The following is a 14,263-nucleotide window of genomic DNA, read 5'->3' as shown; positions in this document are numbered from 1 at the left end:
GGGATTTTTTTTCCCACCCCAGGGCAACAGATCTTGGCTTGATGCGCCGGGAAGGAATCCAGGTTGAAATTTCCAGGGAATTACGCTGCGTCAAACCACACCGGGAAAGTGTTTCAGCTTTGAAATCTTATCCGGTGCGAATGCGAATAATCCGATTTTTATTTGGCGACACACCTAGAAGAAAAACTTACTTTATGTGTAGTCATGGAGCGCACCGCATTGGCCCTGTCGCGCATCGAGCCCTCGCCTCGAGCAGCGCGTAAAAGCGAGTGGCTCCGGAGCGCTCTGGCCCATCACCACTGCCCTAATCCCGGTGCAGAGAATGAAATCATCGTCCTGGCCACCGGTATAGACCAGTACCTGCAGGAGGTCTTCCACCACCTGGCCTACCCCAACCGGGACGATACGGTGACTGCGGAGGATTTCACCGCGCTGTGCGCTGTGTTAGGGCTCCCTGGAGCGGGAAAGAGGACGAGGAAAGGAAAAGAAGAAAATGGAGGTGAAGAGAAGGATGAAGAAGATGAAGAGTTTGGGGATGTGTGTTCTGTGTTGCCCTGCCAGCTGTCCTTTAAAGACTTCCACTCCCGGCTATGTGGGTATTTCCGTGTGCGCACTGCGAGAGGCACCGGGGAGTGTGCCTTGCGCTTGCCCCTTACTGAGGACACGGAGCTGGTCGAGAGACAGATCCGGCTCCGGTGGCCGCGTGTCAGGCGGAGAAAGTGTGTGAGTTTTGATCTCACGAGGGACCAGAGTGAACCTGTGGACAAATCTGTTAAAGGTCGAACCAGAGAAGACCGTGAGACAGGTACTGCACCTGGATGATATTATTTTACATGTGCTGTTGCACTGAAATGCCTCGTGCTTTTATTTTACTGTTGTTGCATTCACTTCAGCTTATTACAGTATATAGGAAATTATTTAACAACCCTGTTGTTACTTTCAAACTATATACTGTATAATAGTATGGAGTTACAGAGCAGTTATTATCTCGAGGCAGTGTGTGGTAGAGGGAAGTAGCTGTAACCACCAATTACTTCAGCTCATTTCCTTTTCTGTCTTTTTTTTTATCTTTAGCAACCTATAACATTTGCTGCTGATTTATTCTCCACCTCTTCCATCTTTTCCATCAGGTCATTTACAGAAAATGTAAAAACACTCCTGCATTCCTACTTGAGTAAAAGTACAGGGACATTATCAGCTAAATGCACCTACACTATCAAAAGTAAAAGTACTTTGCCCCTGTGACTATTATATAACATTGTAATACTGATGTATCATGTGTACTGTAGCTGCTCAAGCTCGAGCTAGTTCGTATATATTGTTCAGCCCCTCCAAAAGGTCCCAGTACAGATCTGGCCGACATGAGATGATTGAAAGGAAAGGAAAAAGAAAAAGCAAAGCCTGACTGATTGATTTTGATGATGAATGAACTGATTTTATTCTTCTTTTTTCAAATGCAACCATACACAAAGTCTAGAGGGGAAACTTGGTGAAACTGCAAACAACTCGTGTATCTCCAAGCTTATCATAAACTTATTTTATGTAACATCTTAAAGGTCCCCTATTGTATAAAGGTAGATGTCCATGTGTTTGATTATAAAGCAGGTCTAGGTGATATATTAATACTGTGAAAGTATCAAAGCCTCAGTCCACAGAGAAATGCACACAGCCTGTATTCAGAAACTGAGCCTTCAGGACTTCTGTCACTTTGTGATGTCACAACAAAGCAGTCACCGCTCTCAGCCACTTTTACCCACCATCCAACCTTGCAGGATTTGGTTTCTCTGAGTGTTTACCTGAAATCTGATATATTTTTATTGGACCAATCAGAAAACAGTCAGCCAATCAGAGGAGAGGCTCAGAGTCTCCTCTCTTCTAATCGGCTCACCAACCTGTTGTTACTAGAGCTCCAGAGAGAAGCCTGAGACAGGAGATGTTAAACTACACTGAAACTGTTTTTGGTTCTTTGAACCAGAAATTTATCTTGTTATGGATAAAAAGAAAACACAGGAAATGTGTAAAATATGGGACATTTAAATGAATGTGTAAATAACTATTGACTCCCTGTCTCTGTTTGATCCTCTTCTTTAGATGAGGTATCAGCTCTGAGGGAGCTGGTGGAGGACCTCCGCTCAGCGCTGCAGGGGAGCGATGCTCGCTGCCTGGCCCTGGAGGTGGCACTCCGACGAGAGAGGGGCCGCCCCCTCCCGTCTCCCTCCAGCATTGACTCCACTGTTTCTGCACCTACAACTTCCATCACCTTCATACAGGGAAAGCTGGTACCGACACAGAGAATTAAAGGACAGCGCAGAGGTGCTGGAGGGGATGGGGCGAGGAGGGCGGCGAGGAGACAGGACATCAGGGACCCCCTTCTGAGGGAGCTGAAGCTGATCCGCTCCTCACGTGACGGGCAGCTGGAGGAGGCCATCAAATTCAATCAGCGGCTGGAGACGGAGCTGCAGTGGGCGTACCAGGAGGTGCGCAAGCTGCAGGGGGTGGAGTCTGCACTGAGGAAGGATAACTCACAGATCAGGTTCGTTTTTTATTACAGGGAGCTTTTAAGGATGACTGGATGGAGTCTGAATGGAAGAACATATAAACAGGTTTTGGATGATCTCCATCAGGAAGCGGGCGGAGGACGCCAGGGAGGCTCTGAGCATGGGGCTCCAGAGGGTTCGGCTGATCCAGGAGCAGGCTCAGTCCGTGCCGCAGCTCCAGTCCAGGATCAGCCAGCTGGAGGCTGAACTGCACCAGTACAGGTACAAACACTGTGTGTGTGTGTGTGTCCTTGAGTGAGTGTGAGTGTGAGTGTTTGTGAGCATGGGTGTGTTTGTGTATCTATTTACACATCATTTGCCTCTGTGCTCTGCTGATTTGAAATTTAATGCATTCAAGCTACACAGGTTAAGTTACACTCAATCACTCAATCTGAATTCCAGTGTCAGGTAAGAGTTAGATGGGGTTAATTTTCAACAGATGCCACTGCATTTATTTTTCAACAGAGACTCATTCCAGCTGTCCTCAGTGACCCACAGCGCATTAGAGAGAGTTCAGACCTGCTCTGTCCAAGAAACATCTGACTCAATAAACCACAAATATGCACATATAAGTTGCACCAATCAGTATTTAGAATATAATAATCACTTGTATTGATAAACCTACATCTGTAGTTCCACTCTGCTACAGGTGTCTTTCAGCTCATTGTTTCGTTTTTAGAGCCACACCTTTACTGTTTTTGTTCACTCTCATCAGACTCCAGCAGCTGTCCATCAGCCCCTCCTCCTGTACACCGTCTGCTCAGCAAACAGCAGACAGACAAAGTTAGCAATACCTGATTTCAGATTTGTTTTAGGCCTCTCCTGCCTGATGCCCTTTATAACTCGTGCACGTCATGTTACACTGAAAGCTGTGATAATCTAAATGTGACATAGAAAGACATAAGTGTCATGTAGACTGATCCTGGCATCACTCCGCAGCATCTAAACCATCACCTGTGGTTTCCTGTGGGGCTGTAGAGTGGAAAGAGGACAGCTTTCATTAGTCAGGTCCAAGCCAGTGAACAAAATTCAGACCGGGTTCGATAACCCACATACAAAAATACAGATGAGGGAGCATCTGTCCACAGTATCAGTGATGTTCTCTACCTTTACCACCCTCAGATCCTGCTGTACATGCCTCTTGGACTCGTTCCGTCAACAAATGTATCCATTGGGAGCAGAAGACTCCTATAGACAGACAGGTAGGTGACTGGAAAACTGATGAATCACTGAGCAATTACGGTTCAGAGATCATGTGTTCTTAATAAACTGTCATTTTCCCTCCAGCTTTTGATCCCTTTGTTTGTCGGGGAGATTTTTTAAAGCTTATTATTCATCCACCAATGCAGCAGCAGCAGCAGCATTAAAGTCATGTCACATTAAACAATATCAGTCCACACAGGTATAGCTGCATGTGTGGATCCTTAATCACTGAGTCGCCTTCGGGCAGTAAGGTCACTACATCTAGCTGCTTCTACTGTCTGCAGATGCAGAGTGTCTGCAGAGGGCAGTGGAGGGGAAAGCTGCCTCTGATGAAGAGGAGGAGGACAGGGGGACGAAGGAGAAAGGACAGTGCTGCCTGCTAGAGGTGAAGAAGCATTTCAGCCAACTGCCCAGCTGCGGAAAAGGGTTAGCTAACATCTGACACACACACACACACACACACACACACACTCACCAACATCTAACCTTAAATAACTATTCTTACTTTGTGGTAGTTTTGTAAAGTTATGGTATTGGGCTCAGATCATCTCTGGATCTTCAGAGGATAGCTTTAGCTGTCTTTGCTAACATTTTAGTATAGGATACCATAGCTGCTAACTAGCTACCGTCATGCTTAAAGAGAGAAAATGCAAACTTCCACCAATTAGAATTTCTTAAGGGGTTTATGCACCACTATCTAACCGTCTGAGCTTAAACCTCATCAACACTCACACGTTTGTCTTTCAATAGCTGTGAGGACCGTCGTTGACATTGTGTATTCCCTAAACCTAAACCTAACTCTAACCTTCACTTCAAACTTTGCCATGGTGAGAAAAGGCTGATATGTCTTCACAATGCAGGAACGTCCTCATTATGGTTCTTTAAAACTGAAATCAAACAATTAAATCTCCTCCGTCTTCCTCCAGATGTCAGAACCATAAGGTCCATCATCTTCTCTCTCAGACTCACCTGCATGATAAAAACCTCACCAGCACTTCTAAAGACAGGATGGGGCGCTGTGACTGGAGGGGACCAAACCAAGAGCAGCAAGAGGGAGGCAGAAGCTTTGACAAAGAAAAGGTGAGAGAGCGAGAGATGATGGTAACATGTAAACAGCTGGAGGTCTAATGTCAGATTAAATAAGAAAAGAAAAAACTTCCGCAACGGAGAACTAACGGACATCAAGTCTGTGTAGCGGCAAAGTTAAGAGTTCCCTTCTATAGGAACACTGAATTGCCAAAGGATAAGATGAGCAATGCTACTGTGTATCACCAGTGAAGAACATAACGATGCACTGGTTAACTTAGCTGGATAACTTCAAGTTAGACTTACCCACTAAAAAGTCCAGAGGTCTGCTTGAGGTCCTTTTTAGACTGGGGTGGTGGTGCACTCTTGTGTCTGAAATGAGGATTACAAAAACAAACACTTGTAAAAAAAAAAAAAAAAAATGAACAATGAAAATAACAAATGTAGAAAAACTTGCCTGGAAAAAAATTCACCTGTTTTCACAGATGAAAAAAAAAAACTTCTGTTGTGGTGTTGGCACTTTTATATCAGTAAAGTGAGTAGTGAAAAGTGTTTCCACCACCGCTTTAAGTTTTAGCCTGTTTACATTCATTCGTTCCTCCTCTTGTCTCCCAGAGGCCTGAGGAAGAGGAGGACGAGGCATGGCTGGAGGAGAAAGAAAAGACACGTCTGTTTTTGCTGGAGGAGAAACTCACAGATGCCCTCACACTTCTGCTGCAGCTACGCAACAAGGCACGCCACAAACACACAGACTGTACACACACTCACATCATCCACCTCGGCCATTACACATACAGTACCCACCTCTTCAACGCCATCTACAGTTTATTCCATGAATCCATTTTCTGTTGCTCATCCGGGTCACAGTCATTTATCCTTAAAATATATGTAGAATTGAGTCTTACAGATCCTGTGGCGCTGAACACATGTATTTTTCATTAAAACGCTTAATTATAATATATATTAAATGATCATTTTGAGAGCTCCTGGCTTTACAAATATATTTACCCCTGATTATATGTTTGTGTTTTATATACTTAATTATCCCGTTCAGGGACGGTGAAGGTTGGGTTCAGAGAGCATATCCCATCATGCGTTTGGCAGGTTGCTTTGCATGTGCATCTTGTGTTAGATATGTAGACAGACAAACAATGTCACACACTTGATGCAACTTTAACCCATGTGTCTCATCATAAGACACCAGAAAGTGAAAAGCCTGTCCTCCTTGTTTTCTCTAGAACATGTCCCGCAGGGCGCTGGGGAAGATTGTGATGGACACTCTGGATGTCTGCAGTAGGAGTGGAGATGGTAGGTCTGTTCTACATCTTTCAAATCATCCAAATATTCACATTTTAGTATTGCTTCAAATTAATTAATGCTACTTTTCAATTTTCTCCATCCAGGTCCATCCAGGGTCCTACAGGTCGCTGATGCTCTCTGCCGCCGATTATCCTCTTGTGATCTCCTTGGAGACGGAGGGGATGATGGAGGAGGAGAGAGCAGAGAGAAGCTCCTGGTTACATCTACAGGTCATCAAACCAGCAGTGCCAACCCTCTGCTCATCTCCTGTTAAATAAGCTACTACTGTGGTACTTTTTAGTTATACTCTTTTTTTGTATTTTTGACCTGTTTGCACCCGTGTACATTTCCCAGTTGTATATCCAAGATGTTGACAATGGTTCAATCTATTTAAAGATGAATTTTATTTACTTAATTCAATCTCTTAGTGTTGTATTTTGTATCTATTTAATATAAATGATTAAATATTTTTATCCAAACCCCTTGCTCCAATGTAAGTTTTGACAAGTTCAGCGTCTGTTGGAGGTTTAACTTCGCACTCTGAAAACCAAACAGTAACTCATGTTTGCAAGGCCACTCACCATGTGAATTGGAAATTGTAAGTGACTGAAATTCAAGGTTTGACATAGAAAATCTCTAAGGCTAGAGAGATTAGAGACGTGGAGGAGCGTGGAGTAGAGCTGCTGCTCCTTCATATCAAAAGAAACCAGTTGAGGTGGTTCTGGGATCTGACTTAGATGGGTCCTGGGCACCTCCCAGTGGAGGTCTTTGTCAAGGTAGTAGGTTCAATTTGTATTTAATCATCATTTAATTTTCATTTAATGAGTATTCAGTCAAAAAAGGGAAGTTTTCTGTCTAAGTGGCCTGACGGTCTGAAATGATAAGGGACTTCTTGGCAAAGGCTGCTAGACAATTAAGTAATAACTGAATGAACTGTGACAGTTTTATTTATTTTCCTGATGTTTGTGGAATATTTTTCTTCCCTTTCATTAGTTCTCACTTCTGTATGTACCTCCATTATTTTGATTTTCAGATTTGATTTCTGTATTGATTTTGCCCCAGATTCTGTGATAGCTCTTTTCCGTGTTTGGTCTCCACCAGATTCTGAGGGAAATATTTGGCTCTTTAGCTGCTAAATGCTTCACTATGTTCACCAGATGGTCTCTGACTGTGTCTCTGTGCTGTTTGGTGCTGAGCGGACAGGGGATTCCCAGATAGCAAAATGAAACTTCTGGACCAACATATGCTTGGATCCTCAGCCCAAGTCTGGCCCATATATTTCCATATCCGAGTGCGGGTGTTATCCTGCAGTATTGACTGACAGCCAGAAGATTTTCTGTGAGTGCACTAGAATCGGTCCAGATGTGGAAGTAGCATCTCACAATCATACTGTATATGGGCCGGATTCAGGCCGTGGAACCGGGTATATACTGGGCCCGAAGAAAACAAGCATGTAGCTTAGGTATGGGCGGTATTTATTTTGCAATCTGAGTTTATTTCTGAAAACAGACAGCGCAGATAGAATTAGCAGCTAGCTAGTGAACACCGTGGAGCTATTAGCACCTGAAGGGACAGATATTTCCCTCAGGAGTTGATGGAAACCAAAAACTGAGTTAAATAACTGACATATTTACAGTTAAATTTGGCAAAAATCAGACACAAAGACAGGGGAATGGTATGAAATAATATAGTCCTTTATTTCCAGCAATTTACAAAGTCCTGCAGGGAGAAAGCCTTCCTCCAGCCTCACAGAGGGAGGGCTTTTACAAGAAGAACACACAGAGAACTCAGGAGACCTCAGCCCCAGTAAGACTGTACATGTTTTTACATCAGTTTCTCCTTATAGGCAACATAACTGATTGGGACAGTTGGATATTTAGAGTCTGAATCGAAGCCTCGATCTTGACGTGGATGTTGGCAGCCTGAGGGTCAGCGTGGTTCCCTGTGAGTTCAGGGGTTCAAGGGTTCGAAGCACTGAGGTTAACAAGGCAGTAGGTGGGTGAAGGGTTTTAAAGGCTGGGTATGTTATATACTAGGGGAAACATCTGGAATCATAAGAAGGTGCGACTATATCTTGTCATTTTGCACTTGTTTTCTGTTGTGCTTGTGGGTTGATATCTCACTTCAACTGGTGCTCAATTTGATTCCAGACCTTTCAGGTGCCCTGTAAAATCCAACCTGCTGGTTTTTGCACTCCCCCTCGTCCTCATTTTTGCAGATTCACATGAACAAAAGCTTGTAACTGATGTGACCAGCCCTCCTCTCCACCGCTACATCATATAAAGTCATTATTACATTACACATCATAATCAACTCACTGTACATCTTTTATTAATCAAAGATAATTAAAGAGACGCTACTCTGTGGCAAAACCTAGCTCCTGATTGGTTACTCTGAGTCGAGCTTGGCTCTGATAGGTTAAGGCCTTTTTCTATGTCTTATAAGTATGCTTTCCCTGTGCGAGACAGGGTGTGTGTGCATATGTGTGAGGTGTATAAAGACTGGTATTAGGCACTGTGCTATTCATTAGCCTCGCCGCCGTTCTATAGCGGCAAGCAACAAAAAGCTCTACTGGCTTTTTGCAAAGAAAAAAAAAACACATTAAAGAGAAGAGAAAAATGACAGGAACATGGTGATAAAGAAACTGAGCCAAAATGAAATGATAAAATAAACAACCTTATATATAGAATAAATATAGTATGTACAATTTGCTTTGTGTGCTTCTAAAAATAAATAGACAAACTCACTTGCCCCCTTATAGAAGTATTCACAACTTTCCATTGACATAGAGGCAGAACGCTGGCACCTGGTCAGTAAGAGAGAGTGGAGGATACAGATGGAAGGATGTAACTTCTACAACACAGTAAACGCTGTAGAAAAGAAGACAAGATGAATGTCACTTAGAGTGGATATGTGTGGGTTTGAATCCAGGGGACACAGAGATACACAGAGAAGTTGTACAGTTAAGAGAATCCCTGTGGTGCCCTCTGCTGTCCATTTTGCAGATTACAGTACTTGTGCATTTGACCAGCGTCACAGAAGTTGTTTCATCTTTACAGTGGTTGTTTGCTTGATGAAATTCATGACACAAAACAATAATCATCAAGAGTTAAAAAGATTAAGGAAAGGAGGAAAGGGATAAAAATCACAATTTTAACAGAATCGATACAATAAAAAAAAAAAATCAGTCAGACCAAAAAAAAAAAAAGAAAAATCATTTTGACAGATACAACAATCAAGTTTTTTGCACATTCACACTATGTGCCCTGCACATGCATTCTGCTGGCCCCTTCGAAACAGCACAGAAGTCTGACAAGCGCCGGATAAGTCAAGCATCACGTGCAGGTTTCTCCTATAAGACACCTGGCTTCGCCTCTGGGTCAACGTCTGTCAAGATGGCTCACGACTTCCTTTTTCATTCTCCTCCTCACCTTACGCTCTCAAAGAGAGAGTCAGCTTGGTTCAGCTGAGTCTGGTGGAAGATAGATTGTGTGTGTGTGTGTGTGTGTGTGTGCATGTGTGTGTGTGTGCATGTGTGCTTTTATTCTATGTATAATGAGAAAAAACTAATTCCAGAATTTTACAGTAACCTATGATGTCACACCAGAAACTACCAATGCAAAATTAATTTGTCCGGACACAGTATTTTTACCATCGAATTCTGTCTAACAACTCACCACAGACTGCAGCTCTGTTGTGCAGCAGTTTATACACCTAAAGAGCAGAAAGTATAACATTTCTTGGTGTATTTACAACTAATATGTTAGCTAGCCTCAGAATACTACATAAATAGCACTATTAAGATGGTCAACGGTTTGAATCCACGTGCCAGAATTCATCAAAGTTGAACTCTACGCAATAGCTCTGTGCAAATTATACATTAGCAAGCTGGAAACAAGCTAATACATTAGCAAGCTGGAAATAAGCCTGAGTTAGTCAGTCAGAGCAGCTCTTCCAGTTTATATTTTCTCTGTACTGTGTCTTTAACTCCCCCTAGCATTTTGTTGTCAACATTTCCTTACAGAGTTTCTGAGGGGGATGGAAGCTAACGAGACTTGCTAACTGACAGGAACCTCGTTAGCTTAGAGAACGTTTGGTCATTAATGGGAAAGTAAGTTTACACAGTTTATTTAAAAGATGTCTTTCTACCATCGACTCCTGTTTCATAACTGTCTACAGACCTTTCCTCTTATGTGGATCAGTTTATACTCCAGCAGAGGAGGGGCAGATAAAAGTGGATGGTGCAATAAAGCTAATAAGCTACGATAGCTACCTCCATTTTGTACTCTCCCCTCTGGTCCCTCAACAGTCAGCACTCTCAAGACATTTTTCTACTGGTTAAGTTCACTTGAGTTGAACTCCACGCAAAATATTTGAGCAGTTTTGCTTCACCCTATTGGCGTGAACTGATTTAGAAATTTTGAAAATGTAAAACTGGGCCGTCAGACAGCTTTAAGAGCTGTGCTGATCTTTTGATGAATCTGAATCTAAAGGCTACCAAATGAAAACCAATACCGACACTGAACAACTAAAATGGTTCGTCACAACTTCCTGTCTGATCATGTGACCTAACTGTTAACCAACCTCAAAGAACGTCATTAGCCCGTCTTTCATGGGAAAGATTCAGCGGTCCAACATGGTCTAAATGCAATGCTAAACCTAAACCTCCACACAAAACACCAGCGCTCAGTACATTCTCCCCGGAATCAGACTGTGCTAGCTGAACCCAGGTGAGCTCCTCCCCTGAGCATGCTAAGGCAACTCCACACCCTGCACCCATGTGTGAACACAAATGCTGTTCAGCTGGGTAAGCTCTGCAGGTTTGCTCCAGTCCATTTGCAGCATGTTGAGCCTCTTGTCACTTACTGTAAGCCCGGCTTGGGCGACACAACTGCAACAACTGCTCCAGTAGAGAGTTGGCAGATGGTTTCAGACAGGGGGACTGGTGCTATTCTCATCTTGCGCAAAATAATACCTCTCTTGGCATCCACAAAAAAAACCAAAAAAAAAACATAGATGAGATGCAACAAAGAGTGAGGTGTATGCGTTTTCCTTCCGAACCCACAGCTGTCTGGCCATTTTCAACATACTATTTTCCACTGTTTCTGTGTGTTTGCTCACTTTTTAATGAAAGTAACAGGACATTTCACGACTGTAATATTTAGTAGAATTGGTAAAAACTAGAAAATAAAATCCTCACTAACAGAAACAGGTATTAATTAGATGATTCTCCTCTAACAGAATCAGAGGTAAATCTTTTCTTGTAGTGTCTGACGTTTAAGCGTTTCTCAGACTGTGATCTGATCCCAGATTTCTCAAGCCGTGGATTGCGAGGGAGTAAACGCGGAAATTACAACCTTGATTTCCTGCCCCTGTTCCTACTCAAATTAAGCTATCTGTTGATGGGAGCCAAGAACGCTGTAGCTTGTTATGTTTGCAGTCCAGGCTCCTGTAGTAAACCCTCCCCAAGCCTGTTTCCTTCTGTCACAAGACCAAAGTAAAACAGAGAGAACAGCTAGCTTTATGTACACTTCTAAATCAAAAGTGAAACACATTAGATTTCATATAATATTCTGTTTATATGACATAGCACTTGGTGATTAAGCATTCTAGGCTTGTTTGGATATATTTTTTTGCTGTCTTTTTGTCATCTTGGTTTCAAGTGTTAAAAGTTGATATTTAAAAACAGGAGGGCTAAGGTCCCCATTGAAAATAATGAGGACTGACCCTTCACATAGAACAGATATCGAATTATATCAAATTCATTATTTACCAACAACAATAATCATTGTCAATAGTATAATGATAACAAAAGTAGTAGGACTGAGTTATTAAGTAGAATAAAGGAGGAGTAATGGAGTCTATGGGGCTGGATCCATCAGGTGGAGTTTTGCTGGGTGGTTGAGGTGGAGATAAGGTGAAACACAGATAGTGTCTGGATGCTGGGGTGCATCAGCGTCCCGACATCCTGAAGATGAAACTCTACAGTCCTCTAAGTGCACTATATCATCAATCAGAGCCCTACAGGAGATTAGCCCTTTTAATGTAGACATCTTCCAGTTTCAGATAATGGGTCATGTTCGTTGCTGTCCGTGCGTGCAAGCGTACAGTATGAGAAGTAGTTTTTTTTTTTTGTTTTTTTTTTTTGTGCGTGTGTCTGTGCATGCATTCAGTTGCCCACGTTCGAGTCTCTGTCCCCGATGAACCAGCGCATGTGGAAGCAGAGGGCGAGGAAGCCAGTTCCCAGCAGGTCACCCAGCGCGGTCAGGTAGGGGATGGAGAAGTTGTCGGGGTCCATGCCTCGGCCCCACATCCAGTGGACCATCCAGTCTGCCAGGTAGAGGAGGATCATCACCTGGAGGCAGACCAAGCAGAGGCAAACGTTATTGACTGGAACCACTCAGGCTCAGCTGTTCTCGGTAAGCAGCTAAATGAAAGCTTTTCATTATTGATTTTATGCATTCCATGTACTTTTTTATTACAATTTCTAGAAGACAGGCTGCACATATGTTCAGTTTTGGCAGCAATAATCACAAGGAAAGTGCATAAAAGAGCTCATCATAGTTCAGTTATGTGGATGTCTGTAAAATAATGTGTTTCAGCAGATTAAACTTCTCCTGTGATCGGCTGGACTGACTAAACTAATCACTGGAGTTCATGTTCATGTGTTTAACACAAAACAAAAATAATATGCATAGTGCTAATATTAACTGTACTTGCATGTATGCATGTGACAACAGTCATGAACAACCATCAGAGTGGTTTTGTATGTGTTGTGTTTCCTTACATCTGACAGATATCAACACCTTTTTCTAAAATGCACTGTGTGTGTGTGTGTGTGTGTGTGTGTGTGTGTGTGTGTGTGTGTGTGTGTGTGTGTGTGTGTGTGTGTATGTGTGTCCCAGTGGGGACTCTAAATGTGAATACACACTGACCCATGTCGACTCACCATCACCCATCGTTCAGATGCTTTTTAGGGACCAGGTTAGAATTAGGTTCAGGTTCAGGTTCAGGTTCAGGTTCAGGTTTATTTAGCATTAGGGTTATGGAGTTAGGGTAAGGGGCTAAGGAATGCATTATGTCAACGAGTTGTCCCCAACAGGATATAAAAACAAACGTGAGAGTGTGTGTACCTGGAGTAGAGCAGCGGCCAGGTAGAAGGAAATGAAGATGGGTGTTAGGGTGGTGTGCCCCCCCCTCAGGGAGTTGATGGTGTAGAGGAAGACGAGGTGACCCGGGGCGACCAGGAGGAACAGCACACGGGCCGAACGTGAGTTCACAGCTGGAAGAGTGAGAAGTCACACATTAATATCAAGAAGGACGATGATGGGATGTAACTCAGCTTCCTCTGCATTTCAGAGGAACTGAGGGTTTTTTTTTTTTAGGACAGAAGCTGGAACTAAAAGCCAACATGGAAAGATCTGTTTTTAGAGAACAGAGAAACAGTGGAACATTCCACAGCCGCCCGGACACTTACTGGAGCCGAAGAAGGAGGTGCAGGGTGTGGGGCACTTCCTGGGGGTGGGGTTGGGATCCCCCATGGGTAGACCGTTCATGTGAAGATAGGTGGAGATTCGACTGGCCTGAACCGCGACCAGGTTACCTCCCACACCTGATATACACACACACACACACAAAACACACAACATGAAACCATGGAAACAGAGCGAAACACCCTCAACACTGCTGTGATGAGCCTGAGATAAAAGCAGAACTTCCAATTATGGTACTTCTCCTTGTTTGAATATGAAAGCAATATGCTACCCCCATCTGTTAGGAGATCACAGAGCAAACAGATTTAAACCCACATTTAATGCTAACAGACTTTTCTATATCTGTTCCCCGTCTCCAGCAATGAAACATCCATGTCAACCTCCATCTTTATATTTATACTGTATATAGTTGTTGTTTTACTAATTAGCATTTTAGCTGCTGTTATCTACACCACTCACTTGTTTTTTTGTTTTCCTTTTCCTGTAACTTATTCTCTGCTGCTGGGATCACCCACGCTCCCCAGAGGCATCATTACTGTTTTCATGTGAATTAAAAAAAAGCTCCTTACCGTTGATGACCGGGGTGAAGACGGCCATGCCAGCAAAGTTGGGGTCGGTGACGGTCTTGTCGAGGATCAGACCACCAACACTAAAAGACGGAAGACAAGAGGGAAGAACTGAAATCTTTGCTTTCAGTTCATGATC

The 14,263-nt window shown here is 43.2% G+C and overlaps 2 protein-coding genes across 5 annotated transcripts in view; one reads left to right on the top strand and one right to left on the bottom strand.

Annotated features, from left to right (window-relative positions):
- Positions 1-49: 49 nt before the first annotated feature.
- Positions 50-6,858, top strand: si:ch211-112f3.4 (EF-hand and coiled-coil domain-containing protein 1). Of its 2 annotated transcripts, none has more exons than XM_056399857.1 (9): positions 50-805; positions 2,092-2,533; positions 2,625-2,759; positions 3,660-3,739; positions 4,025-4,166; positions 4,667-4,820; positions 5,382-5,498; positions 6,005-6,074; positions 6,170-6,858. In XM_056399857.1, the coding sequence occupies exons 1-9, from the start codon at positions 205-207 to the stop codon at positions 6,337-6,339; spliced, it is 1,911 nt and encodes a 636-aa protein (XP_056255832.1). In that variant the 5' UTR covers positions 50-204; the 3' UTR covers positions 6,340-6,858. The 2 variants fall into 2 exon arrangements, with proteins under 2 accessions (XP_056255832.1, XP_056255838.1); XM_056399863.1 differs by having other exon boundaries at positions 6,005-6,078; positions 6,170-6,329.
- Positions 6,859-7,736: 878 nt separating this feature from the next.
- Positions 7,737-14,263, bottom strand: part of slc41a1 (solute carrier family 41 member 1) — a 34,912-nt gene continuing 28,385 nt past the window's right edge. For all 3 annotated transcript variants that reach the window (XM_056399398.1, XM_056399380.1, XM_056399390.1), the window contains exons 8-11: positions 14,128-14,207; positions 13,543-13,677; positions 13,199-13,347; positions 7,737-12,420 (exon numbers count right to left, since the gene is read on the bottom strand). In XM_056399398.1, coding sequence (XP_056255373.1) covers positions 12,235-12,420; positions 13,199-13,347; positions 13,543-13,677; positions 14,128-14,207 — 550 coding nt within the window. In that variant the 3' untranslated portion in view covers positions 7,737-12,234. The remainder of the gene's footprint in view (positions 12,421-13,198; positions 13,348-13,542; positions 13,678-14,127; positions 14,208-14,263) is intronic.

The sequence above is a fragment of the Seriola aureovittata genome, chromosome 2 (assembly GCF_021018895.1).
Source record: "Seriola aureovittata isolate HTS-2021-v1 ecotype China chromosome 2, ASM2101889v1, whole genome shotgun sequence".
NCBI classification, from domain to species: Eukaryota; Metazoa; Chordata; class Actinopteri; order Carangiformes; family Carangidae; genus Seriola; species Seriola aureovittata.
The sequence above is the reverse complement of the archived record's forward strand: the minus strand, read 5'-3'. Positions and strand labels throughout refer to the sequence as shown.

What these genes read in the sequence shown, in the direction of transcription:
- si:ch211-112f3.4 (XM_056399857.1), top strand. Translation starts at nt 205, where the DNA reads ATGGAGCGCACCGCATTGGCCCTGTCGCGCATCGAGCCCTCGCCTCGA. An exon ending in GCTGAACTGCACCAGTACAG is followed by an intron (nt 2,760 to 3,659) that starts GTACAAACACTG and finishes TACCACCCTCAG; the next exon opens with ATCCTGCTGTACATGCCTCT. An exon ending in GAAGCTTTGACAAAGAAAAG is followed by an intron (nt 4,821 to 5,381) that starts GTGAGAGAGCGA and finishes CTTGTCTCCCAG; the next exon opens with AGGCCTGAGGAAGAGGAGGA.